Source organism: Giraffa tippelskirchi, chromosome 4 (assembly GCF_054371585.1).
Source record: "Giraffa tippelskirchi isolate mGirTip1 chromosome 4, T2T-mGirTip1v1.2.pri, whole genome shotgun sequence".
Taxonomy (NCBI): Eukaryota; Metazoa; Chordata; class Mammalia; order Artiodactyla; family Giraffidae; genus Giraffa; species Giraffa tippelskirchi.
The window spans coordinates 11,258,623-11,286,464 of NC_137278.1; the positions used below are offsets into that span (position 1 = coordinate 11,258,623).

General features: G+C 57.5%; 1 protein-coding gene across 2 annotated transcripts; it reads left to right on the forward strand.

The window, feature by feature from the left end:
* Positions 1-1,651: 1,651 nt before the first annotated feature.
* On the forward strand, positions 1,652-27,199 carry NR5A1 (nuclear receptor subfamily 5 group A member 1). 2 transcript variants are annotated; one of them, XM_081588644.1, is made up of 7 exons: positions 1,652-1,843; positions 5,851-5,967; positions 6,118-6,259; positions 8,590-9,215; positions 16,327-16,446; positions 18,308-18,455; positions 25,449-27,199. In XM_081588644.1, exons 2-7 carry the CDS (start codon positions 5,866-5,868, stop codon positions 25,694-25,696), a joined length of 1,386 nt encoding a protein of 461 aa, XP_081444770.1. In that variant the 5' UTR covers positions 1,652-1,843; positions 5,851-5,865; the 3' UTR covers positions 25,697-27,199. The 2 variants fall into 2 exon arrangements, with proteins under 2 accessions (XP_081444770.1, XP_081444771.1); XM_081588645.1 differs by lacking the exon at positions 16,327-16,446.
* Positions 27,200-27,842: the final 643 nt, after the last annotated feature.

The window sequence follows — 27,842 nt, forward strand, 5'->3', positions numbered from 1 at the left end:
TTATGAGGTCATGCACATTGGGAAATAAGTTGCAAATTATATCACAGTAGAATTAGAATATATTGGATCAACAGAATCAGTTAGTTATGATTGTCGGTAAATATTTTGTCCTGTGTATATTTTCACAATAAAAACGTCTTACTTATTGCATTAATCATTCCACAATACGATTAATGCAATATGTAAATCAAATCATCATGCTGTATGCCTCAAACTTACACAGTGTATGTTAATTATTTCTCAATAAGACTGGGGGACGATGTTTTAAGTAGCACAGTGAGGAAGACACATGAGGTTTTAAATATAGTTGGCTTTAGGGACTTCCCTGGTGGTCCAGTGGTTAAGCCACAGTGCTTCCCCTGCCGGTGGCAGTGGTTCGATCCCTGGTCAGTGAACTAAGATACCACGTGACATGGGGTGTGTCAAAAAAATAGAAAAAAATTGCTAAAAAAAAAAAAAAATATATATATATATATATATATATAGTTGGCTTTACTCATACAGAAAAACCCTTCTCATTCCAAGCCAGATGAGTGAAATGTTCTGCGTGATTTGTCTGTTTCCTCAAACGAAAAGGGTTGTGTGTGGATTCCCCAGTGATTGCTCCATGGTCCTCTGCCCCCTCCGCACCCTCTAAGACAAAAGGCCGGGAGGTAAATTCTCTGAGGACAGAGACTTCTTTCTTTCCCTTTCCTCCAGTGCCTAGACCAGTGCTCGGCACCTAGTGTGCCCTCAGTAAATGTGAGACGAATGAAGGAATACACAAACGAGTGAGTCATGCATGGGAAGGGTACAGAGCAGACCAACTGGGCCCTCTGGGACTAGGACCTGTCTGGGTCTGGAGATTGGACAGAGACACCCTCAGCTGCATGGGGAGGCCTGACTTTCTTAAAAAACATCCCTTCCCTCTGCCCTGCCCTATTTATCCTGGTCTAGTTACCCGCTTGTCCTACCCTGGAGCCACTGTAACCAACCACCTGGCCCTGCAGGCAGTCTCAGCCCAACCTCAACTTCCCCAGCTGTTGACCGGGAGCATCAGCAGCCCTCTGTGGATGGTGACATCCAGAAAAGCCAACGTGGAATAAATTGTACACACGAGAGGTGTTCAGTCAGCTCACCTGCTTGCCTTTCATCCCCCTCTTCCTTTCTTCATCTTCTGAAAGCGTAAAACGACCAGGCCAAAGCAGCAGGGCCACCTGATCGGGTCATCCATGACCCTGCCTCCACACCAGCCTGACCTGACTCCCCTCACATGTCTGGGCCAGGCCGGACCCCGCTGGGCCAGGCCCCAGGGAGGTAGCCATTCAAGGGGAGAGAGGCCAGGCTGCAGGCCGGGTGGGGGAGCTGCCCATAAATCAGGCCCCACTCCTACCCAGTCGCTAACAAGCGGGGCTGCCTACCCGCCTACGTGGGGTCCCTGCCTCTGCACTGCCACAGCGGCCTGGAACAGCCAGCTGGCCAAGGCCTCCAGAGTGCCTTGGCCTCCGCCCCCATCCGCGGCCCCGAGATAGATAGGAGTATTTTTTTTTTTCTTTTAGGAGAAGGAAAAAAAATAGACCTAAATGAAGAGAAACACCAACAAAGAAGGAGAGAGGCCTGCAGAGTCACGTGGGGGCAGAGACCAATTGGGCCTCCGGTGGCCCCCCCACCCAGGGCGGGGAGGAGGAGGAGGAGGACGGACGGACAGGGCCAGCCTACTGTCCGCCTGCCGCCCGCCGTGGCGTAAAGGAGTTCCCGTGTGCCCACGGTCACCACCGCTCCACCTGGGCCACTGGAGCTTCCCCTCGGACCCCCGGTGCCCACTGTCCACCCTCATCCAGCGTGCGAGCTCGCCTTCCGCTCCGTAAGTGAGGGCCTGGGCCCAGGCCTCTAATGGCCAGCCTCCCTCCTCAGTGCCTCCCTGCGGCCTGGGCCGGCCACTGCCTGCTCTTCTGAGTGACTGGTGCCCGCTCCTCTGGGCAGGAAAGGGGCCAGGGATCTCCCCAGACCTGTCCTCCTACCATGCTACCCCTTCTTTTCCCTGGCTGGCTGTTGGGAGGAGCTAGGCCTACGGGGACAGGCCCTAAGGGGGTCTGTGGGTGTCCTGCTGTCTACGGGTGGCCGGGTGTTCACAGGACTGTGTTGGCCCAAGGCTCGTAGCCTGAATGTACGTCCGTGGTCCCTGGGTCTGTCTTTGGGTCTCTGCATCTCCCTGCCCGTGAGTCTGCGCTGTCTCTGTGGATGTCTCTGAGTCTCTGTGAGGATTCAGTCATCTGTCTCCAGTATCCATCTGTCAGTCCGGGTTCTGTGGCTGGGCAAGGTCTAAGTTTGCTTCCCTGGGTAGGTGGGTGAGGGGCTGTGATTCCCCATATGTTGAGCTAGAACCTGGGGCTGTGAGGAGTGGGTGCAATGAAGCCTGGAGGGTCAACCCAAGGGCTCCCAGCCAGTGACCGTGGAATCTCTGGGAGAGGGGATCTAAGTGGAAGGAGAAGGAGAGAACTGGCTCGGAGCTCAGGCCCCACCCCACCTGGGTCCCCAGCCCGGACTTGTGCTTACACTGCCTGAGTCCTCCTCAACAAGATCTAGGAGACCCCCGTGGGCTCCATCCCAGAGAAGCTGACTGGGGATTCCCCAGCCCAGCCCTCCCCCTCAGTCCCCTTCCCTCTCTGCTCCTCCTGGTTGCCACTTTCTGAGGGCCCTTCCCTGACCGTTGAGTGGCAGCAGCCCCCACCCCCCAGCTCCTGCAGACACTCTTGTTTCTCAGGGGTTTGGGGTAGCGGGTGGAGGGGTCTGCACTAATTCTCTTTCCTCCCTCCTCACCAAGACTGGTCCATGGACTCCCACGGAAACCACAGAATCTCTTCTGTAGGGCCGACCTTTTCCATTTTATATACAGAGAAATTGAGGCTCAGAGAAACGAAGCAAGTCAGCCGCAGCGTCTATCCTTCATCAGCGGGGTGAGCAAGACGAGAACTGGTCTGCGTGGGGTCTTGAGGCCTCGACTGGCAGGACCAAGGCGCCAGCTCCAGCTACAGCCAGAGGCCTTGGGGCACAGGCCCAGATGAAGCTGACCGCAGCCTAGGGTCCAAGCCTTCAGATTTGAGCCTTTTGGGAGGCTGCGAAGCTGCAAATGCCTAACTGTGGTATTTCCCGGCTTGAAGATCGTGCCTTTTTGGCTTCGTTGTTCATAACACTCTCTTGGACCCTAGGTGCCCCGAGGGGGCAGGGGCAGGATGTGAGCGGGCGCCTTCCTCTCTGGGGTCTCAATTTTTTACATTTGAAAAATGAGAGGGACTGAATAGAAGTCCCCCAGCCCAGAGCAATGGCTCAGCCCGTTTGGCTCGACCCCAAAACCCTTTGGTCCTAGCGCTGCCGGGCACTCTCTTGCCCTGCCCCCAGCCCAAGTAAGAGCGCAGAACTGGACTGGAGAGGGATTTCTCCTGCCCCTGGGCTCTATTCTCCCAGCTCCCACACCCTCGGTAGCTTTGAGTCCTCACCAGACCTCGGAAAACTCGCAGGGTGGGATTACTACGACTCCCATTTCCAGCCAAGAAAACCGAAGCTCAAGGAGAAGAAGAGTTTGCCCCAGGTCTCTCCACTGGATGCTTTCAGCGATTCCGCAGTGTCAGACATGTGTTTTGCCAACACAACTTCCGTTCATCAGCACGGACACCCTTAAGAAAGTCCAGTCATCACTCCCACTTTACAGATGAGGAAACTGAGGGCTGCAGAGGGGATTTGCTTAAATCTCCATTGAGGAAATGTGCCGGGGTGGGGGTGGAGGGGGTACTCAGTTTCTAACCTTGAACCGGTATCTTGGCCACGGTCCCCCCACGTGTGCCCTACCTGTTTCCATGCTGCAAAACGGCCAGCGCCCCAGCGTGGCCCTCACCAAGACTAAGCAGGATTTGCACATAGGGACTCGCCTCCTTTCACCGCAGGAGGGTGGCCCAAGGCTCCCAGGCGCCCAGCACCTGCTCAAATTCCCGGGCGCCCGGGCTCTGGGGGCCGGGATGGGGATGGGGATCCGAGAAGGTGAGAGGAAAGACACGAACCCGTCTCGGTGGCGTTGGAGGGCGCGGGCCGGGCCTCCGCCCCCGAATACCGCACGAGCCCATATAGAGGGGCCGGCCCCTGGTCCCGGCGCTGCGGGTTCGCGCAGCGCGCACTGGCAGTGGAGGGGCCTGGGTCCCAGGTGCGCCTCGGAGCGGCCCTGGAGGCGGCGGGGGCGGGGAGGCGGGGTGGGGAAGCGCCGAGGCCCCGCGCCGCCAGCCCCGAGCCCCCGCCTCCCCGCCCCCGGCCCGAGCGGCCGTCATCGCGGGCGGGCGGCGCTGCGCCCGGGTGCGGCTCATCGCCGGCGGCGGCGGCGCGGCCAGGAGGTGCGGGACTCGCGGTGGCCGGACGCGGGGCGCTGCTGGTCGCAGGAGCCGCCAGGTGGGCGCCGGGCGGGCCGCGGCCGCCGTCGCGCCCCTTTGCGCTGCCCGGATCCATCCAGGCTCTGCGCGCTTCCCTCCTGGGGACTTCGACTCTCCGCCCGAGGTCGCTCCCCTGCCTCGGGCTCGGCCTCTCTCTCGGGGCCCGCGGGGTCTCCGTCCGAGGTCTCTGCGCCTCGCGCCCGGCTTGCAGCTCCACGCCCGGCGCCCGCTGTCCCCGCTGCGCCCTCCTCGCCGGTCTCCGCCCGACGTCCCCGTCTCGGTGGCACGGCCTCGGTCTCGGTGTCGGTGGCTGCCGCCCACTGGCTTTGTCTCTCCTGGCCTGGGGGCCCGGCAGCTCCGCGATTTCGGGCTTTCTGCCCGGGTGCCGTCGTTGTCCGCCTCTCTCAGCTCGAGCGCCTGTCCGGGTCCGACTCTGCCGGGCCGCGCCTCTGAGCTCGGGGCCGGGGTCTGACCGCTTTCCGTGCGTCTCCCCGTCCCCGAACCCCTGGCCGGGCTCCTCCGTCTTTCCAGGTTTTCTCTCAGTGTCTCTGTCTCTCTGCCTGGGTATCTCCCAGGTTTCTCTTGTCTCTCCGGTGTCTTGGTCTGTCTCTCATCTACCACTGTGTCTCTGGCTTTGCAGCTGTCTCTCCGAGGTTTTCTCTTTGGGCCTCTGTCCCCCAGTGTCTCTGATCTCTCTGTCTTTCCTGCCCCCTGTGTGTGTCTCTCTTTCGTTCTCTCATCTCTCTATCTCCACTGCTCTCTCTGTCTGTACCTCTATCTCGCTGTCTCTTCACCTTTCTTGTCTTCCTCAGGTTTTCTGACTCTGCATCAATGCCTCTGTGTCACTCTCGGATTTTCGTTGTCTCCGTCGCCCCCGGGGTACTCTCTCAGTTAAGTAGCCTCGGTCGGTGTCTCTCACTCTCTTTTCTGCCCATCTCTGGGGCTCCCAGGCTCTGCCTCTGTATCCCTCGACCCCATCCGATCCCCAGAATGCTTGGGCCCCATTCCACCCGGGGTTCAATGGCATCTCCCCGGCGGGCGAGCTCATCTCGTTTTCTCAGAATCGGGGTTTTGTTCTGAAATGAACGAATCTGGATCAAAGCGCATTTAATCCGAGAGTCTCAGATCGGCCGCAGTGGGGGGCCGCTCAGGAGGAGCCCCTGGAAGGTTGGGGAGCGGGCGCGGCGGGAGTGCAGGGACAGGGCCAGCAAGGGCCCCGCACACACGGGAGCTGCTCCGGACACATGTGCTGCTGTCGGCTGCTCAGGGCGCTCTCATGGGGGCCCTGCAACAGGCGTCCTTGACCACCGGCGCTGCAGTGGGGCCCAGGGGCCGGGCCCGTAAGCAGGGCGCCGTGGGGCGCGCGGCCGCGGGGGCATAGGACCCACCGCGCCCAGGTCGCCCCGCACTACCAGCGGCCGTCCCGCCGTGCCATGAACCTTTCCTCCCTCCCCAGGCGGACGCCGTGGGCATGGACTATTCGTACGATGAGGACCTGGACGAGCTGTGCCCCGTGTGTGGGGACAAGGTGTCCGGCTACCACTACGGGCTGCTCACATGCGAGAGCTGCAAGGTGAGCGGGCAGCTGGTCGGAAGGGGACAGGCGCGAACGGCGGCGGCGGGTGAGCCACGAGCGGGGACGCGGCGGAGAGCCCGGCTGAGAGGTGCCTGGAAGGGGGGACAGAGCCTGTCCCCCTCCTGCGCTGACTCCCCTCTCCCCCAGGGCTTCTTCAAGCGCACGGTGCAGAACAACAAGCACTACACGTGCACCGAGAGCCAGAGCTGCAAGATCGACAAGACGCAGCGCAAGCGCTGTCCCTTCTGCCGCTTCCAGAAGTGCCTGACGGTGGGGATGCGCCTGGAAGGTGCGCCAGCCATCCGTCCTACCCCCGACCTCTGACCGCGAGAGGGCAGGGGGTGGAGAGCAGAGAAGGGGTGAGGGGAGGGTACTGTAGGTCTTTTTCAAGTTTCTGAGGCCAGGCGGTTAGTCCCTCACGTGAAATTAGGGCCGATCCCTATGGGGGAGGGGTGAGAACCGATGCCGATTTGGCTGAAGGGATGCGCATAGGACCAGCCTGGGGCGGGGTTGAGAAGTATCCAAAAGTGAACCCCAGAGAGAGGACCCTCTCCCTAGCCCTTGGGAGCAGAGCCCCACAGGGCTCCTCCCTGTGAGTTCTGTAACACACCCACTGACATCCAACACCAGCCAGAGCCAAGATTTTCAGTACCTTTACTGGAGTTCAAGTCCCAGTGCCATCACTTACAGGCTGGGTGACATTGGGCAAGTCCCTAAACCTCTCTGAGCTGCAGACTCCCCATCTGAAGTGAAAGTAAAGGTTGCTCGGTCCTGTCCGACTCTTTGTGATCCCTTGGACTATACAGTCCATGGAATTCTCTAGGCCAGAATACTGGAGTGGGTAGACTTTCCCTTCTCCAGGGGATCTTCCCAACCCAGGGATCAAACCCTGGTCTCCCGCTTTGCAGGAAGATTCTTTACCAGTTGAGCCACAAGGGAAAGGGCTTTTTAGTAGTACCTTCCACCTTGAGTTAGAGAATTGTATGAAAAGCTCCTAGCGTGGTGCCTGAAATGTAGAAAATGCTCAACAGGTTAGCTGTTATTGTTACCCTTACTGATGTTATTACCCATCCAGCATCACTGTGCAGCCCTCACTTGCCCGAACCACTCATCTCTTCGTCTGTCCATCCAGCCAGAATGTTCACTCAGTTCATTCACTCAGCAGGTCCCTAGCTAGGGCTTAGAGAGCTGGAGAGTGGGGACCAAGTGCCCCCAGAGAACCCAGGCCCATCCTTGTCTCCCCACCCCCCACCCCTAACTCTCTGACCAGAGGGAAGGAAAAACGCTTCAGCAGGAAAGACTCGGAGAAGGAAATGGTAACCCACTCCAGTATTCTTGCCTGGAAAAGTCCATGGACAGAGGAGCCTGGAGGGCTGCAGTCCATGGGGTTACATGACTGAGCATGCATGCATGAGGGTGGAGGGAGATGGGTTGGTAGCAATAAACTGGTAGAACTAAAAAAAAAAAAGGAAAGACTCACGCTCTTTGAGGGTGGACAGTCATAGGCTTCCACCCCGCTGGCCCCAGCTGGGCTGTGCGCCGAGCAGGCAGCTGTTGGTTAAAGTTTTTAAACAATGTAGAAGGCCCCTGGTGGCTCTGAAAGCTCCCGGGGCCAGAAGTCCTGCCACCTAGAGGAAGGGCTCCCGATGGAAGGGGGATATCCTGTCCTGCCCCCAGGGCCCAGGTCCCCAGCTCCCCGGCTAGAGGGAGTGGAACAGGGCTGCCCACTCCCATGGCAGGAAGACTGGGCAGGTGGACCCCGGGACACCCTCCTTGCTGAGCACCAGCCTCTCCCTCCTCTCCTCTCCCTTCTCCTGGAGCTCAGGGTGGGGTGCTGTCTGAGCAGGGGTAGGAGCCACAGTTCGGCTGCAGAGATACACCTGTTGGGTCTGGCTGGTGACACATTCTTGGCCAGGCAGAGGGACATCTGGTCAGCAAATGAGCTCCCTTCCCCCAGCCCAGAGCCCCAGCCAGCCCTAAACTCAGCTTCAAATTTGAAGGCAGCAGGGGAAGCCTGAGTCATTTTGCAACAGGGGTTCAACAGAGTTAGGCAGACAGTAAAGAAGCAGCTGGACTTAGGAACCCACCTGTGAATGAGGCTGACCAGAGCCCACTTCCCGTAACCACCTCCCTGCCAGGCCCTATGCTGGGCACTTGAGCCCATTGCTGAGCCCCAAAAAGTTCTCACCCTGGGTATGATAGCACTCAGTGTGATGAGAGGTGAGACATCTGGGTAAGAAGAGAGGATGCTGCCCGTGAACCCAGAACATTTTGGGTGTTTAGTAAAGCACGAAAGATGGAAAGGCTTTGAGACAGAAGGAATATCACAGGCAGGGTGGGGGACACGCCAAGCAGAGATGCAGAGAGATAGTAAGGTGGAGAGGAAAGAACACAGGGGCTCGTGAGGGGTAGATAACCTGGAAAGGAGACCAGGGCCTTGAATGCCAGGTTAGGGGATTGACTCTTATGAATGCCAGGTTAAGGGCACTGGAGGAGCCATGAGAGGTGTGGAGCTGGGGAGAAGCCCAGTCAGATCTGTTTGGGAAAGAGTTGTGAGTGGAGTCCTAGGGCGGGTGGCCTGGAGGGGATGAGCCTGCCCCCCTCTGCCTCTGTCCACAGCCGTGCGCGCTGACCGCATGCGAGGTGGCCGGAACAAGTTTGGGCCCATGTACAAGCGGGACCGGGCCCTGAAGCAGCAGAAGAAGGCACAGATTCGAGCCAATGGCTTCAAGCTGGAGACAGGCCCCCCAATGGGTGTGCCCCCGCCACCTCCTCCCCCACCGGACTACATGCTGCCCCATGGCCTGCATGCATCTGAGCCCAAGGGCCTGGCCTCCGGTCCACCAGCTGGGCCGCTGGGCGACTTTGGAGCCCCAGCGTTGCCTATGGCTGTGCCCAGCGCCCACGGGCCACTGGCTGGCTACCTCTATCCTGCCTTCCCTGGCCGCGCCATCAAGTCTGAGTACCCAGAGCCCTATGCCAGCCCCCCACAGCCCGGGCCGCCCTACGGTTACCCAGAGCCCTTCTCGGGGGGGCCTGGTGTGCCCGAGCTTATCCTACAGCTGCTGCAGCTGGAGCCAGATGAGGACCAGGTACGGGCGCGCATCGTGGGCTGCCTGCAGGAACCAGCCAAAGGCCGCCCCGACCAGCCTGCGCCCTTCAGTCTCCTGTGCAGAATGGCTGACCAGACCTTCATCTCCATCGTGGACTGGGCACGCAGGTGCATGGTCTTCAAGGAGCTGGAGGTGAGTCCCTCCTCCCACCTAACTGGCCGCTGGATCTGGAGTGTCCTCTCAGCTGCCTAAGTCTCAGTCTTGGCCACCCCTTGGGTGGGACTAGCCTACCCACTGGCTTCAGACTGTGTCAGGGGACAGGGAGGCCCCCCTGGGGAAGTGAGGAGTATTTCTGGTCCATCTCAGCCTGCCCTGCCCCTCTCCCACCTCCCCACTCACCCCTCCCTCTTTCTCCTTCTCTCTTTCCTGAGTATCTGTCTCACACGGCCTCTGCTTCTTTTATCTCTGCCTCTGCCTCTTTCTGTTGTCTCTCTCCCTGGTGTGCTGTCTGTTTCCCTGTCTCTCTCTAGTCCCTTCAATCTCTGTCTCTTTCTCTCCCAGTCTGGGTCTCTCTGAACACTTCTCTTTCTCTAGGTCTTCCCAAAGGACTAGCTGAGTCCCTGGGAAGCTGTCTCTGGCTGTCCCAGCCCAGCATCAGGAAGAGAGTCCAGGCCCTCCTGTCCTCTCATCTGGAGAGGCCACCACTCCTTACTAGCCTCAGACATCATAGAAGGGGTGTTAGTATCTCAGAGTTTGGGGTGCTTCTCCTTCCTACCTAAGGCAAAGCATCTTACTACCCCTGCATCTCTCATTCGTGGTGGTTGGTGTGCTTGTGCTTAGTTGCTCAGTTGTGTCTGACTCTTGCTACCTGTAGACTGTAGCCTTGCCAGGCTCCTCTGTCCATGGGATTCTCCAGGCAAGAATACTGGAGTGGGTTGCCATTTCCTTCTCCAGGGGATCTTCCCCACCCAGGCACTGAACCCAGGTCTCCTGCATTGCAGTCAGACTCTTTACCGACTGAGCTACGAGGGAAGCCCTATGGTGGTTGGTCCTAGGTGTAAATGTGTGTGTGTCTGCATGTACAGGGAGAGTTAGGTGCCAGGATCGTAGGGGATGGCAGGGCCCACCTCTCATCTTCCAGATACTTTGGCTGCAAGGTCTTCCATTCCCCTGGATTGAGATACCTGTGGCTAAAATAAGCAGGAAAGCAGCAGGAGAAACTAAGGCCAGACACGGAAGAACTTCCCACTCATCCCACCCAGTGGTTTGAAGAGTTCAAAGGCTGAGAGCTGCCTCCCTAGTGCCCTGGCTCCTTCTGATCAGGGTGTCCTGCCAACCTCAGAGGCCCCCCAAGCCTGGCCAAAGCATATCCTCCCTGGCTTAGACCAAGACACGATAGGCCTTTAGTCCAGGCCTGTTAATGTTTGCCTCTCTCAGGTCTGCCCCCCTGGCTGTTCTGGTACCGGCTGTAAACAGCAGGGCCTGTTGCCCTCCCTGCTGGAGCCACTGCAGCCTTGAGCAGCATTGTCAGTGCTGACGCCACGCAGGCCTGGGCTTCCTCCAGGGGCATGTGGCCAGATGGGCCGGGGGCACTGCCTGCCGGGGCTGGGCTGGACTTGGGGTGGGGGAGGGGTGAGATGAAGGCTGGGCACTGTGAACCCACCAGGCACTGTGGGGCCGGGGGCTTGTGTTGCTCTGGAAGTCAAGAGTTGGCAGCGATGGCTTCTGCTTCTACTGTGGAGGGCCTCTGTCATGGCTGAGGTCTGGAATGTGCCATGTGTCTGTTGTGGGGTGAGACTTCTCACCCATGCCCCCTCTCTAGGCCAACCTCATGGACAGAACAAGAGGCAGGGCCTCAAAGAGTCCCATCTGCCTTCTACTCGTGCTGGAGGCCCTGAGTGGGGGATGAGGGTCCCGAGACCCTTGGATTGGTTGCCAGCTTTCCCTCCAAGCCTCCCATGAGCCCCCAGTGCAGAGGGGAGGAGGAACAGAGCCTTCCTGGCCTTCCAGAACCCTGGATCCAGGGGCAGGGCACTTCCTCTGGCCGCCTTCCTGGTCTCTCGGGGGTTTTTCACGCAGGATGGGAAGGGCTTTTGTCCCAGCTTTGCTGAGTGTTTTTTCCTGCTTCTGGCTTCTCTGTGGTCCAAACCTTCCTGCTTCCCCTTCCCAGAGTCTCTGAATACAGCCCAGGTTATCAACCTCTGTAAAGGGGACTTGCAGATAAGTCCTAGCCCAGCCCTTAGAGGGCCTCTCTTCAGCCATATGGAACTTCTTTCCCACTGGTCCAATAAGTCCTGGGCTGATGTGTTTTGCAGAGGGACGCAGAAAAGTGGGAGGGGAGCCGAGTGACTCTGTTCTCCCCTTTGACCCTTCATTTCTCACCTCTGGGCAGGACACATCTTAGCAGCCACCAGAGAGGGTGCTCTGAGAGTGGGGCCGCCCGTGGCCTGTGCATGCGGACAGTGAAATGAATGGGACCCAGGGGGCTGCAGGCCAGAGGAGGAGACAGACATGCACATAGATAACGCCAACACAGGGCACAGGGTGCCCAGGTCTCTGAGAGCAGTAGAAAGGGGCCAAGGGAGCCCAGTAGGAGAGCAAATGGCTCTATCTTAGAAAGTTAGGAGAGGTTTCTTTGATCTGCCCCTCTCCAGAAAGCAGTCTGAAAAGGTTAAGGGTGTTCCAGGAAATGGGAATAGCATCAGGTCCAGAAGTGCAAAAAGGCATCACGTGTCAGGGAACCCCAGGCAGTACTATGAGGCAGGGCTAGAGAGATAGGGAGGGCAGGAAGCAGAGCTTGGACCAGGAGCAGGTTCTTTGGCAGTGGGTGATGGACAGCCAGCCAGGGAAGGCCGGCTTCCACCACAGAGCCAGAGTGCTCCCTAGAGAGACCCACTCAGTCCTCTGCGATGCTGATGACGCCTTGCTGCCTAGGGCAAGGCATGAGGTCAATGCTGAGCTGATATTGGGGACTTCAGATGCCCTTTTGGGGTTCCCCTCATCCATCCTGTTTCCCAGCCTCGATGTCCCTCTGTCTCTGCATGATGTTCCATCTCATGCAATCACAGTGTGCTAAATATGATGTGGCACAGAGATTAGAAACACAGACTGGAAGCAAGGAGGACTGTATGCAGCTTCCAGATTGCCACTCATCTGCTGTGTGCCTTTGGTGGCTTTACTCCTCTGGGCCTCAGTTTTTCGTATCTGTAAAAAGGGGGCAGTGGAAATCGCCACCTCATAGGGTTGTTGGAAGGGCTTAGTGAGCGGAGGGCAGGTTAAAGAATTTAGCACAGGGCGCAGTGCACAGGAAGTGTTCAGTGAGTTGGGGCTCAGCTTCCTCCCTCACCCTCTGCTGCCGTCCCACTGAATCTAACCTTGCAGGTGGCAGACAGGCCGGGACAGGAAGAAGGAGAAAAGATATATTGTGTCCGTGCTCCTCTGAGCATGCTAGGGCTCTGAGAAAAGACACGGCCCTCCTTGCCCTGTGCTTCCAAATCAGCTTTGTACCTGCAAGGTAGCAGAAACTCACCTGTACGTACTGCTCAGTGGGGGCAGGGTGTAGGCCCAGGCAGGCAGCCTCTCTGGACAGTCCCCCTGAAGGACAGCTGGGAGGATGTAAGATAGCAATCAGGGAGGTGGAGGCGAGGGCCAAGAACGCCTAATGACCCATCTTGACATAAGTTCACCCTTGACGCCCAGCTTCGAGGCCCTCAGTCGGCAACAGATTTAACTGCTTAGATATATGGTTTCATTTAAGTGACAGTAATTCTGTCAGTCCTGGGCTGACAAATGACAGCCCGCCAACCACTCGGCTGGGAGAGCGCCATGGCCAGCCCATGGCTTGTCAGCCACCAGAGAATTACAGAGCCCGCTGGCCTTCGACCGCCAGACCGATCAGACCCCAGGGGACTCCAGAGGGGGGCCTGCTGTGAGGGAGGTCATCTCAGCACCCATAAATACCCGGTCTCCAAGGCAGGCTGCAAAGTGTCAAGGCTCCAGGAAGATTTGTGGCAGACCGGCAGGAGCGGTGGACGGCTGGTGGGCCCAGCAGACAGGCCCGGCTGATGAGGGACCCCAGGGCTGAGATTGCAAATGTCCTGATTGCCAAGGTGGCAGGGCGAAGGTAGAGGAAGAACCTTTTGCCTAGGGAGAAGCTCACGGAAGGTGAAGACCAGCCCTCTTTGGTTAAGTGAGACTCTTCGCCACCTGCTTTCCTATGGAGGGGGACTGGCCCTGTGGTTTTCCTTTTAATGAAAAGGGGAGTGTGTGTGTGTATGTGTGTGTGTGTGTGTGTGTGTGTGTGTGTGTGTGTGCACGTGCGCGTTCCTCTGTGTGGGGAAAGTTTGGAGTTTGGTATCTTTGTGGGTCCATCTAGGCAAAGTAAGAGTGAAGTGTCTGGAAGGCACAACTGCTTAGCTGATTGGGTAGGGGAAACCAGGTGAGGGGGGCAGTGTCTCTGGAATAACTCACCTGGGAACCCTTCACGACTGACACCACTGGGCTCATATGTTTTCTGTAACCAAAATAGGGAGAATTTATTTTTCCCATCTCTCAGAATAGGAAGTCAGGGCAGGGGGTATGTCTAAGTGGGAACCAGAAGGCCCAGGGCGCCGAAGCCCAGCCTCCATAGTGCATCTCTCTGCCTGCGCCCCTTCCACCCCCGTGGTGGGGCTGCCCCCACTCCCGGGGTCCGAGGTCTGGGTACAGAGTCTGCTCCCGGGGCTCGGCCAGCCGGGTCACTGTGACCCCTTCGGCTTTCTGCCCAAAGCTCAGCCAGCTTATCTCCTAATTCTCCCCCTTATCTCATGTGCTTCCACCTCCCCACCCCCTGTTCCCTCAATTCAGGCACAAGGGTGTCTGCTCCAGAGGGCCCCAGGGGGTGGAGGTGGGGGGTGGGCAGAGCCCATCCCTGCACACCCTCTGTCTCCATCTGGGTTGGCCAAAACGGGCCAGTGTGACTCCCCCAGCAGGAGGTGACTGGGAACGGGGCCTGGTTGAGGTGCTTGCTGAGCCTTGCCTCCCTCCTTGGAAGTGATGGGCAGGCTCTCTGGGGGCTGGCCACTTCCTGAGGTGAGATAAGGCGAGGTGCCCCCTGCCTGCTGTCTCTCCTGGCCTCTCCCACTCAGGGCTACTTCTGCCTGAGCTTGGGGCCCCCGGCCTGGAGTTTTTCTGTTCAGACAGTTTTGAGGCTCTAGGACGGACTTTCTGCTGGGAGAGGAGGGAGCGTGGTGGGTTCTTGACATGGAGGTGAGGGGAACGCAGAGCAGGGTAGAGACAGACCCTTCCTCTTGTTCTCAGCCGTGCGGGCTGGGGAAGGGCTGGGCAGGCGAGTCCTGGAAGAACCTGGTTGTGTGTCCAGCAGCTTGCTTTGCTCTTTGTCCACTTCTTTCCTCCTGTGTGTCTGAGGACTGGCCCCAGGGCCACCCCCAGGAGAAGAGCAGAGCAGAGAGGAAGACGGGCTTCTACCCTGCCCCCGCAAGAAGAGAGCTGTTGGTCAGGTCTGGGCCAGTTCCCTGCAGGCCAGGGGCTGCCTGGACTCCTCTGGCCTCCAGGTTGAGGGTGGGTCCTCTGTGCTGTCTGTGTATGTCTTGAGGAACACATATTTGTTCATCAAGCAAAATTGACCACCCTCTTCTGGGGGCCCAGAGATGAGCTGGATACCAATCCTGCCCTCACAGACCCCACAGGTTATCAGGGAAGATATGAAGAAGAGACATGAATAATACCATCAGATGTGTAGCTGCCGAGTCCGGAGGAGGGGGAGGCTTTCTGGGGTTGGTAGTAAACACGCCCTGAACTCTGGGGTGGCAAGGGTGGGGCTTCCTCCATACCTACTGATTAAAAGCACAAATGAACCAGATAGAGCTGTGTGACCTTGGGTAAGTTAGTTGACCTCTCTGAGCTCAGTGTCATTTCTCCTTGGTGTCCGACTCTTTGTGACCCCTTGGGCTGTAGCCCTCCAGGCTTCTCTATGCATGAAATTCTCCAGGCAAGAATACTGGAGTGGGTAGCCATTCCCTTCCCCCAGAGGATCTTCCCGACCCAGGGGTTAAACCCGGGTCTCCTGTATTGCAGGCAGATTCTTTACCACCTGAGCCACCAGGGAAGCCCCCTTTTTCCATAGTACCTACCACAAACACTTGTGGAGCTGTAACACCATGACTAGATGTAGTTTGCATTCACTGCAGGGCATGGCCCAGGAATGTGCCTGGGGAGTGCCCGTTGGGTAGACGGTGGCTGGCCCATGAGCCACAGATGCTGAGAAGGACTGGAATCTGCCCTGTGTCCTCCCAGGATGACACACTGCACCCAGCACTGTTCTGAACACCCAGAAGGGTTCAATTTTTGTCACTGCTGTGAGCCGTGGACCAAGAATGCTGGCCGTGGCTCTGGCCTAGCTCTGTTTCTCTCTGATTCCAGGAGAGTCCCTTGCCCTCTCTGAGTGGCAGATACTTCATCTGGAAATAGTTTAGGCCGGGGGTTCCCTGAGGGCCCTTCTGGCTCTGGCATCCCATGGTCCTGAGTCACACTTGTCACTGTCACGAGGGTCCACTCCTGCCAGGCTAGAGTGTGGCAATCGCCATGCAGGAAGACTGTCCCTGCCCTCACACTGAGTGGCCCTGAGTACAGCCTGGGGATTCAGAATCAGCCCTGTGTACTCTTCTGTTCCTCCTTCCGATGTAGACCATTGCCAGTCACCTGCTTATTCCCTGGGCTGGGCTGCAGGCCAAGTGGGCCCTGCTTGAGCTTGAAGGTTCTGCACAAGACCCAGGGGAAGCACTCTATTTTCTCTACAAGGCTCCTTTTGGAGTGGTTGAGGCTGCTAGAGATGTGACCACAGGCCAAATGGGCACAAGGAAAAATTAACACTAATTTTCCCTTGCATTTGAAGGAATCCTTCACAAAGCGTTTCGGTGGACATTATTCGCTAACATTTACTGAGGGCTTAATATGTGCCGGACCACCTTCTAATACTTTGCCCACTTTCCAGATGAGAAAACTGAGGCCCACAAAGGTGACAGAATTTGCTTAAGGTCATACAGCTTGTAAGAGGCAGAGCCATGGCCTGCAGCCAGGCCCAGCCAAGTCCAGCGTGCGTCTACTGGACCCTTTTATTATTTTGCTAGACCTCTACCTTACTTTGATGAGGAAAACAGTTGGGCAGACTGGACACAGAGGCTGGGAAACTTGCCTGAGTCACGTACATGGTTGAGCATCTGAACTCAGAGCTGGCCGGGGAGGGGCGAGGGGAAGGTCCCCAGCAGGACTGGACCCCGGACCCCGGTGTGCCTCTTCCTTGCAGGTGGCTGACCAGATGACACTGCTGCAGAATTGCTGGAGTGAGCTGCTGGTTTTTGACCACATCTACCGTCAGATTCAGCATGGCAAGGAGGGCAGCATCCTGCTGGTCACAGGGCAGGAGGTGACCAGACCCTACTGTGCCCCCTCACCCCCCCACCAACTATGCACTTCCAGAATTCTGGGCCCAGAAGAGATCCCAGGCCTCTCCAGGGCTGGCCCTAGACACCACTGAATATCAGCCCTTTCCCCAGCTTCATGGGATGCCCACCAGCCCGACCTCCCTCTGACCATCCCTAGCTTTGACCTGGAGAGGAGCCAGCCCCTGGGAGCCCTGCTCTGGGGAAAGCAGCGCAGAGCTGTGGGGAGGGCCTGGAAGGCTCTTGGAGGAGGTGACTGAGTAGTGAAAGAATAAATCAGAGTTGGTGGGGTAGTGACGGGGTGGAGGGACAGTCCCCACCTCCACACATGCAGAGGAGATAGCATGAGCCAAGCTCAGAGAGGCAGGTTAGGACTGCTGAGCTGCTGGGGGCTGCTGGGAGGTGGGTCTAGAGGGGAGGTGCCCTGTGGGGCTGAGATGAGTAAGAGATAAAGCTGGAGGGCTGGCTGGGGGCTTGCAGATTCTAAATCCTGAATGGATGGATGGATGGATGGATGGGCAAAAGGGTCTGGGCCCCAAAGAGCTCAGAGTCAGAATTTGGGCACTCTTAGAATGGGAAAAATAGGGACCCCAGGATGGGAGACATGGTGCGGTTGGGTTGGCTCCTGAGATCAAACAGGGGGCATCAGAAAACTTTTAAGTGGGGAAGTTCACAGCCAGGTTGTATTTGAGGAAAGGGCAGGATGGGTGGTGAAGAGGAAACGAAGGTAGCCACCCACTGCTCAGAACACTAGGGATCTGGGAGGGCATGATTCAAAGAGGGGCTGAGACAGGGTGGAGGGAAAATGGAGAGAAGGAGAAGGAAGGAAAGGGAGGCTGATGCCCAGGGTCTAGCCTATGGAGGGAGCATCACTCCTGGTGGGGGTGGGGCGTGGATTCAAGAGGAGGAGTGGGTTTCACAGGTGTTTGGAGTGGGGGTGGGGTGGGGATTAGAGGCTAAGGCCCTGCTCCCCACCCCCCACCTCCAACCCAAGCCCTTTGTCTTCATCCTCTGTCCTCACCTGAGTGTCTCAGGCCATCCACGGCCAGCAGAAAGCTGGTCGTAAGGGTGTACATTTGAGGCCACCTGTGAGTGCACATGAAGGGAGTGTGAGACATGAGTGCTCACGGGTGGGTGGACGTCTCTGAGGCCGTGGGACTGTGCGTGTGTGTGCCTGCACCTGTATTTTACTGTGCAGATACCTCCACACACATAAGTGGGTGGATGTTGAGATCTGCCCATCTCCATGTCAGTGGGAACATATACATGGACATGTGGACGTGTGTGTGTTACCCTGTGATGTGACCATACAAGGGGTGTGTGTGTGTATGTGTGTGTGTGTTCACGTCCTGAAGTGGGTGGACAACCCTGTGAGTGTGTCCCTGCATGCATGTGAACACGAGCTGAGCTGTGGCCACGTCCCCCGTCCAGGTGTCCACATGCGGGCCCCGGGGCAATCATGGGGCCACATCCATGTGTTTCCAGGCAGAGCTGCCCTGCCCCCGCCCCCACACCCAGCACGAGGTGGCACTCACTGCAGATGCCCCACACAACACAGAAGCTGCTTGTACCACAGGATCTGGCGGCCACTCTTTGTGCATGAAGGACCCTTCAGCTCTCCCTCTGCACTCACCTGCCCGGTGTCAGCTCTGCTGCGTGGGGGCCCTCGGTTCCGTGAAGGGAGCAGAGCCAAGAGCCTGGGAGGGATGAGGAGGGGAGCTTGAAAAGAAGCCTCCCCACCCAGCTCCCCACCAAGGCGGGACACCCCTGACCCCCAGCCTCTGACCAGGGCCTCCCCTGCACGCCCTCCCCTCTTGCCGTTGACCCTGCCCTGTGCCTGCCCAGGTGGAGCTGACCACGGTGGCCGCCCAGGCGGGCTCCCTGCTGCACAGTCTGGTGCTTCGGGCACAGGAGCTGGTGCTGCAGCTGCACGCCCTGCAGCTGGATCGCCAGGAGTTCGTCTGCCTCAAGTTCCTCATTCTCTTCAGCCTCGGTGAGTGGGCTGAGCGAGGCCTGGCCTGGGGGGTCAGGTGGATGGCAGGCGGTGGGGTGGAGGCAGGGCTGGCAAGGAGACCCCAAGGTGGGGCGGTTCTCTGATGGGCGTCTTGGGTGAGGCCAGGACCCCTCCCTTCATGAATAAAGCAGTGAGGGGACTTGGTCCAGGGCCTGCTTCATCTCTGGACCAGAGTTTCTCTGTGTGGGAGGACAGAGGGCCAAGATGAGGTCTAAATCTTGCCCTTAATGGGATAAGGACCTCTCCCGAGAATTTGGTAAATTCTTGGCTGAAAGCCTTAGGGAAGTGCCCAGGCCACCCCCAGAAAATGCCCATGTGATTTCAGGAGCTTCTGACCCCTAGTTCCCATCCTGAGGTTCCCTGCTTTTCCTAATTCCCTGCTCCAGGGATGTTTTTGAGGCCCAGACCCTTTTGCCCATTCTTTCATTCACTCACTCAAAAAAAAAAACCCAAATCCTTATCTTCAAGGGAAGACGAGACAATAAGCATAATATGATCAGTAAACTATACAAATTAGTGAAATGACTAGTAAAATGTGTCACCTGAAAGAATGTGATAAGTGCCAAGGAGGAAAAAAAAGTCGGGCAGGGGCAGAGGGCAGCCCAGCCCACCAGTTCTCCCAGCTCCACAGGTGTCTGGTGTCTGCCTCCTTGTGCCCTCCTGATCCTGGCCCAGCCTGTGCCACTCCCGCCTCCACCCTCCCTCTGGGCTCTCCTTAGGTCGGCCTCCCTCTGTCCTCCTTCACCCAGCAAGCCATGTCCAGTGCCCTCCCTGTGCCCAGTGACGCTGTGCTCAGAGAGGCGTTCCCCGCTCTCAGGCAGCTCCCAGTCTGGAAGAGGCCTTCGCCCAGCACCATCAGGGCTGGGACAGAGAGATGGGGAACCCGGGATGGGGAGCAAGGGATCTGCCTGGAAGGCTTCCTGGAGAAGGCACATCTGAGCAGGGTCTTGGAGGATGAGTAGGAGTTTGCTAGGGGAATACATCTTTTAGCAGAGGTATAGATGAGATGGAAGGTTGGAATAGAGGGAAGTGAATGCCTCGTCACCTGGAGAGAGGGCAGGATGGAGACGTTGTCTTTGTGGGAAATGACATCGTAGTCACAGTCTGGCAAGTGTGTGCCTGCCCAAGAGTTGGAGCAGCTGGGGAAGCAGAGGGTAAGATAAACGCTGGGAGTGGGGTGATTAGTGGAGTATTGACTGGGGGAAGCCCTGTGCTCAGGCTGTGGTCATGGGACTGGGTGCCTAGGCTAGATCTCCTGACTCTGGCACAAGATTGGTAGCTGGAGGGGGCTTGTCTGTAAGGTTGCAGGGCTTGGTAGGAGACAACCATGGTGGAGGGTGGGGGCAGAATCTTGCTTCTACTGCTGCTAAGTCACTTCAGTCGTGTCCGACTCTGTGCAACCCCACAGATGGAAGCCCACCAGACTTCCCCGTCCCTGGGATTCTCCAGGCAAGAACACTGGAGTGGGTTGCCATTTCCTTCTCCAATGCATGAAGGTGAAAAGTGAAAGTGAAGTCGCTCAGTCGTGTCCGACTCTTAGAGACCCCATGGATGGAAAATCCTCCATCCATGGGATTTTTCAGGCAAGAGTACTGGAGGAATCTTGCCTCTAACAGAGTGCAAGTTACGGAATGAAGTGAATGAGTGAACACGTCTCTCTCCATCTTTATCGCACACTGTGCCTGTCACAGCACCTTGTCTTTGGGGGGAGGCACCTGGGTCATGACAGTGACCCTCAGGGTGGGGGCCAGAATGTTGGGGCTGTGAGGGGAGAAGACCTGTGACCCAGGCTTTTCTGAGCTCCTGGGCGCACAGTGAGAGGAAGCCAGGGTAGCCACAGAGGCTGCTGGCTGATAGGTTCCAGGTTAGGAGAGGAGTCTGAGCAGTCCAGGGTGAGTAGGGCTGGGCCAAAGAGGAGAAACCAATGAGAGCTGGGATATTGGGGAAATCTGCCTGGAGGAGGGCCCTCTGCGCTGGGTCTTGCTGTATGAGCAGGAGTATTCTGGGAGAAACAAAGCAAGCAGCAGCAAGGGCATTCCAGACCGAAGGGACAGCTGGTGCAGAGGGATGGGGGGAATCCTGAAAGCTCAGGTGTAGCTTTGGGGCAGGGAGAGAGTGAAGAGGAGCCTGGAGAGGTGGGCAGGGGCCGAGCTGTGCCAGGCCTTGAAGGCCAGGCCAGTACCTTGAACCTTCCCTTGGGAAGGATCTGCAGCAGGGAGAATCATGATCGAGTTTGCATTTTGGAAAGGTCCTTCTGACTGCAGCATGGGAAAATGATGCCTGTGGAAGCCCAGAACCCTGCCAGAGGTTGGACATGGGGCTAGGAGAAGCAGATACATCTGGGCAAGATGAGGGGCAACATTTGCCCTGAGTCTGGAAGGTGGGAGGGGGCTACTCCCAAGATCCCACCCAGACCGCCAGACCAGGGTCCTCAAGGGAACTGGGGCCCAAGAGAGGGGTGGCCACTTGCCCATCGCCCTTCAGCTGGCATGCTGAGCATCACCCCGGGGCAGCACCTCCCTGGGTTGCTCAGCTTGAATCCGTGTGATGACTGTCCCCCCACCCGGGCCGCCCCGCCCTCCCACCCTGCCCCTCCGCCCAGTGGCCCCTTCTCGCCTGCCTCCACAGAAGGGTGCCATTTGGTGTCTAAATAGCCGGCTCAGGCAGGCGCGAAGGCAGGTAAGGAGGTTTAATTAAAATTAGTGCCTCTCTCCTGGCAATCACGGTGTTTATGAAGATGGGCCCGGCTGGCATTGTTCTGCAGAGGACTTAATCGAAGCTTAATGGATTGACCTAACATTCGATTTCCTGACTTGCATTGAGGCGGCGGCAGCAGCATTCCCTTAAGCGTTTGCAATTTACCCACTGCTCGCGCCAACAAAAGGCGGCCTGAATAGCAGCCCCACTCGAGGGGCCATTGTGCGCGGGGGCGCCTGCCTGAGTCACCGCTATTGGGACAACATTCTTTATGCCTCACTGGAATGAAAGGATTATTCAAATATTCAATTAAACCGTGAAAAGGGGGCTTTTCTGAGAACCTGGGGGCCTCCGGCTCCTTGGAGCTAGCGGGCTGCTCTCGGAGGTGGGGGTGCTATCTCCCAGCTCCCCCACCCACCCACCCACCCCCGGGACTGCTGAGCAGGCCCATCTCCAACCTTCAGCGGCTCAGGGCCCACAGCTGGGCAGCAGATGAAGTCTAGTTCTTGGGTTCCCTGAGATGCAGAGTTGAATTTGCCCCCATTGTGCAGATGATGGGAAACTGAGGCTCAGACTGGGGAAGAGACTTGCCCCTAGTCACCCAGCTGGTGAGCTGGAGTTCGAGCCCCTGACACAGGAGGGGGCACCTTCAGGTTTATGTGACTCCTGCTCCTGTGTCTAAGGGAGGAAGGGTGTGTTGTCCCAAGGGATGTAGGCTCTGTCAGATGGTCATCTCAGAAAATCTTCACAGCAGTGAAGAGGGGCCCCCCTTTAGAGGGGGGCTAGGAGAAGGGGCAGGACTTGATCATGCTTCCCTCCAAGGGGGAGTCCAGAAGTCTCCCTGGGGAAACCAAGGACCCCAGGCTTGGTGGTCCTTGGACCGGTCTCCTCGGTTGGACGGAACATGAGGTCATCATGTCATCTAATCCCCCCAGGAACCCGAGTCCAGACCCGACCCCACCCCCCTGCTTACCCATAGTGCTTTGCAGCCAGAGAGAGATCTGGGTTCGAGTCCTGGCTCTGGTATCCACTGTGTGCTCTAGGCACACTCCACTGTCCTTAACGCCTGCGTGAAGGACACCCTTTCCTGTCTGCCTTCCTGTCTGTAGGGATTAACTGATGGAGGTGGGCGGGGAAGGTGTGGCCGATACTGGGAAAACTTTCCTGTCTTGCACTGTGGTGGCTGGGGCTCAATTAGTGACCGTGCGTCCCTCCCCCAGCCCTGCAGCCCACCTCCGGTGGCAGTGGGGGTCTCCAGCCCGCTGAGAGCTGCCAGGAGGGGTGTGTCCCTGAAAGCTGTCCTTGTCTGCATCTCCCCACCCTGTGCTCCGCCCTGCTGTCCCTGTCACACTGCTGCTGGGAACAGTAAATCCCAGTAAAGCCGAGGCTCTGGTCCTCCCCAGCCCCCTCCCACTCTTGCGTCTACTGCAGCATCTTGGCCAATCCTTCCCGCATCCTCCCGTTTCCTCTGGACCCCTTTCCTTCTGTGTGGCCTTGAGCTGGTCCCTACCCTTCTCTGGACCCCCAGCCTCCTACTGGAAACTGTCAGAAGACAAACTGGAGAATTGCCCAGCCCAGAGGATGGTAGGGATTGAAGGTAGATGGGACTGGAAAGATATTGGGAAATGGATGGGACCAGTAGGCACCTCTTGCCCCCAGGGAGGCTAGTTAGGTGGGGAGATTTCCCATGACCTTTGAATGCACCTGGAGAGGACCAGCCCAGGGAACAGGGTTGTTATGTACAGTTGGACAGGTTGTTTAACTGAGCAAGGGCCCCTAGACAGGGGAAAGGTAGAGGCTGAAATCCAGCCTGCATGCCTCTCACCAAGCTGTCTTTCTGTAGGTACAGGGGACCTTCTGTATAACTGGCACAAAGGTGCCTTATGGGCTAATGGTAATTCTGGGGAGGCCAGGAAGAATATGACCCTGGCTCACTTAGTGTATGAGGGGAGGGGGATATCATGGGGGTAAGATCGGAGAGGGGGAGCGCCCAGATCCTGCCATACGCCCGAGGTCCAGCTCGGATTTCCCTAAATCCGACTTTGGACAACACAGGCCTCGATGGGCATGCTGAGGGCGGCTGGGGATCAGGGTTGCCAGGAGCATCCAGCCCTCCTGGCGCAGCGGGTGTTAAGAGAGATTAGAAGGGCCAAGGGCTGCGCATGCTGGGCTCCGGACTCCCCCGCAGCGGCAGGGCTGCGAGAAGCGGTGGGAGCCGAGGGAAAGTGGATGGACGACTGTTTTCTGAACCACAGGCTGCCGCGTCCCAGGCCAGACAGGGCTTAGGAGGTGGGGATGCGGACAGGGTCTGTGGGTTCCTGCTGACCGGTAGCCCCTAGGCAGGGTACCAGCTGAAGATGCTGCCCAGGAGCTGACAAGGGCTCCTGTGACAGGAAACTGGCCCTCTATGGGCACCCCGGGGGCCAGGCACCTGTGCAGCTCCCCCCCGCCCCCCACACCTGAGCTTCCCCTGCTGCCAGGTGGGCATGGCCCCTTTTATATAGGACGAAGGCCTTTGGGTCAGGAGAGGACAGGGCACGGGTCACCGATTCTAAGTAGTGGGGCTGGGATTTCAACCACCATCCATTTCACACTGAGGACACTTAATTTTTGTCTCCTCACTGGACCTCTGGGCAGAGGATGCATTGACCACACTCCTTTGTCCCTGGTCCACACAGAGCTACCCAGCCACCCACCTCTCCCTCCCATCGGCAACTGTCCCTTTATGTTTTGTGCCTGTTCTTACACAATGTCCGTGTTTTGTGTGCGAGCATTTTTTATTGTTTTGTTTTTTGTTGTTGTTTTTGGCTGCATAGGGCGGCATGTGGGCTCTTAGTTCCCCAACCAGGGATCGAACTCATACCTCTGCATTGGGAGCTCAGAGTCTTAACCACTGGGCCACCAGGGAAGTCCTTTGCAAGCATTTTTAATTTATGTAGATGGCTTTTGGGTTTCCCAGTGGCTCAGTGGTAAAGAATCCACCTGCCAATGCAGGAGACACAGGTTTGACCCCCTGGGTCAGGAAGATCCCTTGGAAAAGGAAATGGCAAACCACTCCAGTATTCTTGCCTGGAAAATCCCACGGACAGAGGAGCCTGGCGGACTACAGTCCATGGGGTCACAAAAGAATCAGACACTACTTAGCGACTAAACAGCAAAGATGGTGTTCCCTTATAGATCTCATTCTGAATCTCCCTTTTTTGTTTTTATTTTGTTTTTTTTTTCCCTCACTCAGCCCCATGCTTTTAACGGTTTGTCCATTTGCTCAGTGCCGTGTCTGCTCCATTACTTCTGTCTACTGCACAGGACTCCTGGGGGTGTAGCCCCCTCCTGGGCATCCAGGCCACCTCCCCATCACTGTAAATACTGTTGCAGTGAACATCCATGGCCCCCTCCCCATGGCCCCTTGAGAGAATTTCCTTGGGGTGCTGGAGCCTCTTGATTGGTCAGAAGGTAGATCAAAAGAACGCCTGCCACTCTCTGGAATGAATACTGGATGAGACTCCTCCACTCACAGAGCACCTCTCGGGATGGTGCTGATGGGCGACAGTGATGATGGTGGTGGGGTGGTGATGCGGATGGTTACTACCCTGGAGAGGATGGCAACAGGATGTTTTTGACCATGGGGGATGGTGTTGGTCATGGACATGGGGAGAGTAGGAGTAACAGTGACACTAACTCATGGAACCTTAGGAAAGTGCCAGACACTTGTTCCTCTGAGCACTTTCTGGATATCAGCTTCCTGAACTCTCACAACCATCTTGTGAAGTAGATGCTATTGTCACTCCATTTGGCCAATGAAGAAACCGAGAGGTTCAAAAACATGCCCGAGGATGTACCAGGGGAGGTTGGTGATAGCTCGGTGTTGGTGACGGTGGGCGCGATGACAATGTTGGCAGCGGTGGTGATAGGTGCTTGTGGCTGGGTGGCCGGTGATGGCCTAGTGTGTGATAACCACAGGGGTGTCGGTGGCAGTGACTGCTGCTGGTGGTGGCGTTCAACCAAGTTGTCGATGGTGATGGCGACCCTGGTGGAGGAACGACTGCAGTTTGGTAGTTGACAGTGGCAGGGACCATGTTGGTGAAAACCAGGGATGCTGGTGCCAGTGTCTGCCAACCGTGGGGATGGCGCCATGGTGGCGATGGGGAGACTGTGGTTCGTGGTTGATGGTGGCAGTGCCCACGTCTCTGGTAACCACAGGGACGTTGGTGTGGGTGAAGCCAGCGACGGTGTCGGTGATGTGACGGGACCGGTGACCGGCTCCTCCCTCTGCAGATGTGAAGTTCCTGAACAACCACAGCCTGGTGAAGGAAGCTCAGGAGAAGGCCAACGCTGCCCTGCTCGACTACACCCTGTGCCACTACCCGCACTGCGGGGACAAGTTCCAGCAGCTGCTGCTGTGCCTGGTGGAGGTGCGGGCACTGAGCATGCAGGCCAAGGAATACCTGTACCACAAACACCTGGGCAACGAGATGCCCCGAAACAACCTGCTCATCGAGATGCTACAGGCCAAGCAGACTTGAACTCGGGCCAGTGCGGGGGAAGGGGGACCGGGCGGGGCCGGGGGAGGGGCCGCAGCACCCCCGTGGCCTCCAGGTGGTTTATTTTTATTACGCTGACCCAGGACCCCACCACGTAGGCTGCTGCCCCTCAGCTCTCTGAAGCCCTATGTTTGGGAAGGTGGGCGAGGGTGAGCAGGGCCTGGCTGAGGGTGGGTGGTCCCCACTCACCACTGGCACTTGCCTGCCACTCAGAGTGCCCCAAGGAGGTGGCTGCTAGCCACTCCTTCCCTCCCCCTGCTCCCAGCCATCTGTCCTGGAGTCTGGATCCCAGGCCCTGGGAGGAGGTTTGGATTCCCTGGTGGGCCTCAACGTCCCTTGAGTCAGAGGTCATCCCTTTGTCCTCTCCTGGGAACAGAGGCAGAGAGAGGTTGAGTGGACATCAGCGGGCGGGAAAGGAGAGGGTCTCCAGACCCCCTCCTGGAGACCAGAAGGGAAGCCCTCTGTTCTGTAAACTAAGGATAACAGAGTTTGCAAACTTAGGCAAGGGACTGTTGGGCCCTGGAGGACACTGGCAGACTGGTTAGGACAAAAAGACCTCCTCCCTAAACCCTCTGCCCCATCTGACGTCTGCAGGGGAGAACTTTGACACGTTATCTGAAAAGCATTTTGCTACAATCATCTTTCTAACCCTCTCCCGCCAGAGGAGAAGTTTGGTTTCGCACAATCGGCATTCTAGCCCTGCTCACAGTTGGCCCTCCTGGCTGGTATTTATCTGCAAGGCTGTAGTCAAGAAAATTTTTTTGTTTTGTTTTTATTTGATTTTAATTTAGATGCTCCTTGAAAGGTATGTATGTGGAGGGGCAGGGGACAGATCTGAGGACTCAGACTGGGATGGGGGGACTAGCACCAATGACAGCCTGTGGTTTCTCCCCAGACACCCTCATACCAAGTACCCCAGGGGTGGTGCTGGGTCATTATTCCTGAGCCCCCACTCCAATCCAGAGACGAGCCTGTCCCCCTACCCCACTAGGTGAACAGCAACATGGCCTGTGGGGAGCTCAGAGTCTCTGTGGGTGGGAATCAGGGTGATCTTGGGGGGAGAGTCTGTGGGGCTTCAGATCAGGGACATTGCTGATGAACCGTCTTTCACTGGCCCCATCCCATTGGGTTCCTTGCTGCACACCCTTGAAGCTGGACCTCAACTCCTCTCCTACGTCCCGAAAGACCCTCTCTGGGGCCAGGCACCAGGGAGAGGTCTCAGTGTCCTCTGTCTCCAGGCCGGGCGTCCATAGTCTGTCCTGCTTTCATGATGCTGTTGCAGCTTGTGCTGAGCTTGTCCAGTTGCAGATCACTGGGCATCCCTGCCCCCACCTTCCAGCATCCTGTCTCAGTCCCCGCCCCTCTCTGCTGAAACACGTGCCCCTGGCCAGGCTGGAGACCCCCCAGCTCCCAAATGAGAAGTGCCCTTAAGAACCCCCCAACCCTCGCAGCCCTGGAATAAATTTTGCAATTAGTTTCCAGCTACTTTTGCCTATTTACATTCTGGGGCCAAAGCAGAGCCTCCCAAATAGGCTTGGGTTATCTAGGGCAGGGCCATGCTCCAAATGGGATGAAGGCGATACCCAGGTAACCTTTGGTTCAAAACTTGGGGGAGGCAAAATGGGGTTTAGGGGCTGGGGAGGGGGATGCCAGGCACTACTGGGGCCCCACTTCATCCCTGGGTCCCTGCTAACCCTGGGAGGCCTGGAAGAGGCTTGGACTTTCCAGGGCCTCAGCCTCAGTTCTACCCTGGTTGTGCATCTCAGCTGCCATCCTGGGCAGAAGGGAACAGTCATTTAGTGAGCATCTACTGTGTGCCATCCGTCATTTCACTGTTCCTCCAGGAGCCCCGTGAGGCAGGGGTTATAATCCAGAGGAGGGCAAGGGACTTTAGTCGGCCATCTGCTGGGGTCCACCTGCCTTCAGGGCACTGGCCATTTCTTCTCTGTCTGCTGGCAGCCACCGGCAGGCCCTGGGCCTGGCCCCTCTCACTGAGTCCCCTACTTCCCCGCAACCAAAGCCACCTGGTGGCAGCAGTGGGCAAGGTCCACTCTGAGGACTGCTTCCTCCCGTCTGCACCCTTTCAGGACTTCACCTGCCTTGTCCATTGGCCTTGTCCCATCTGCTA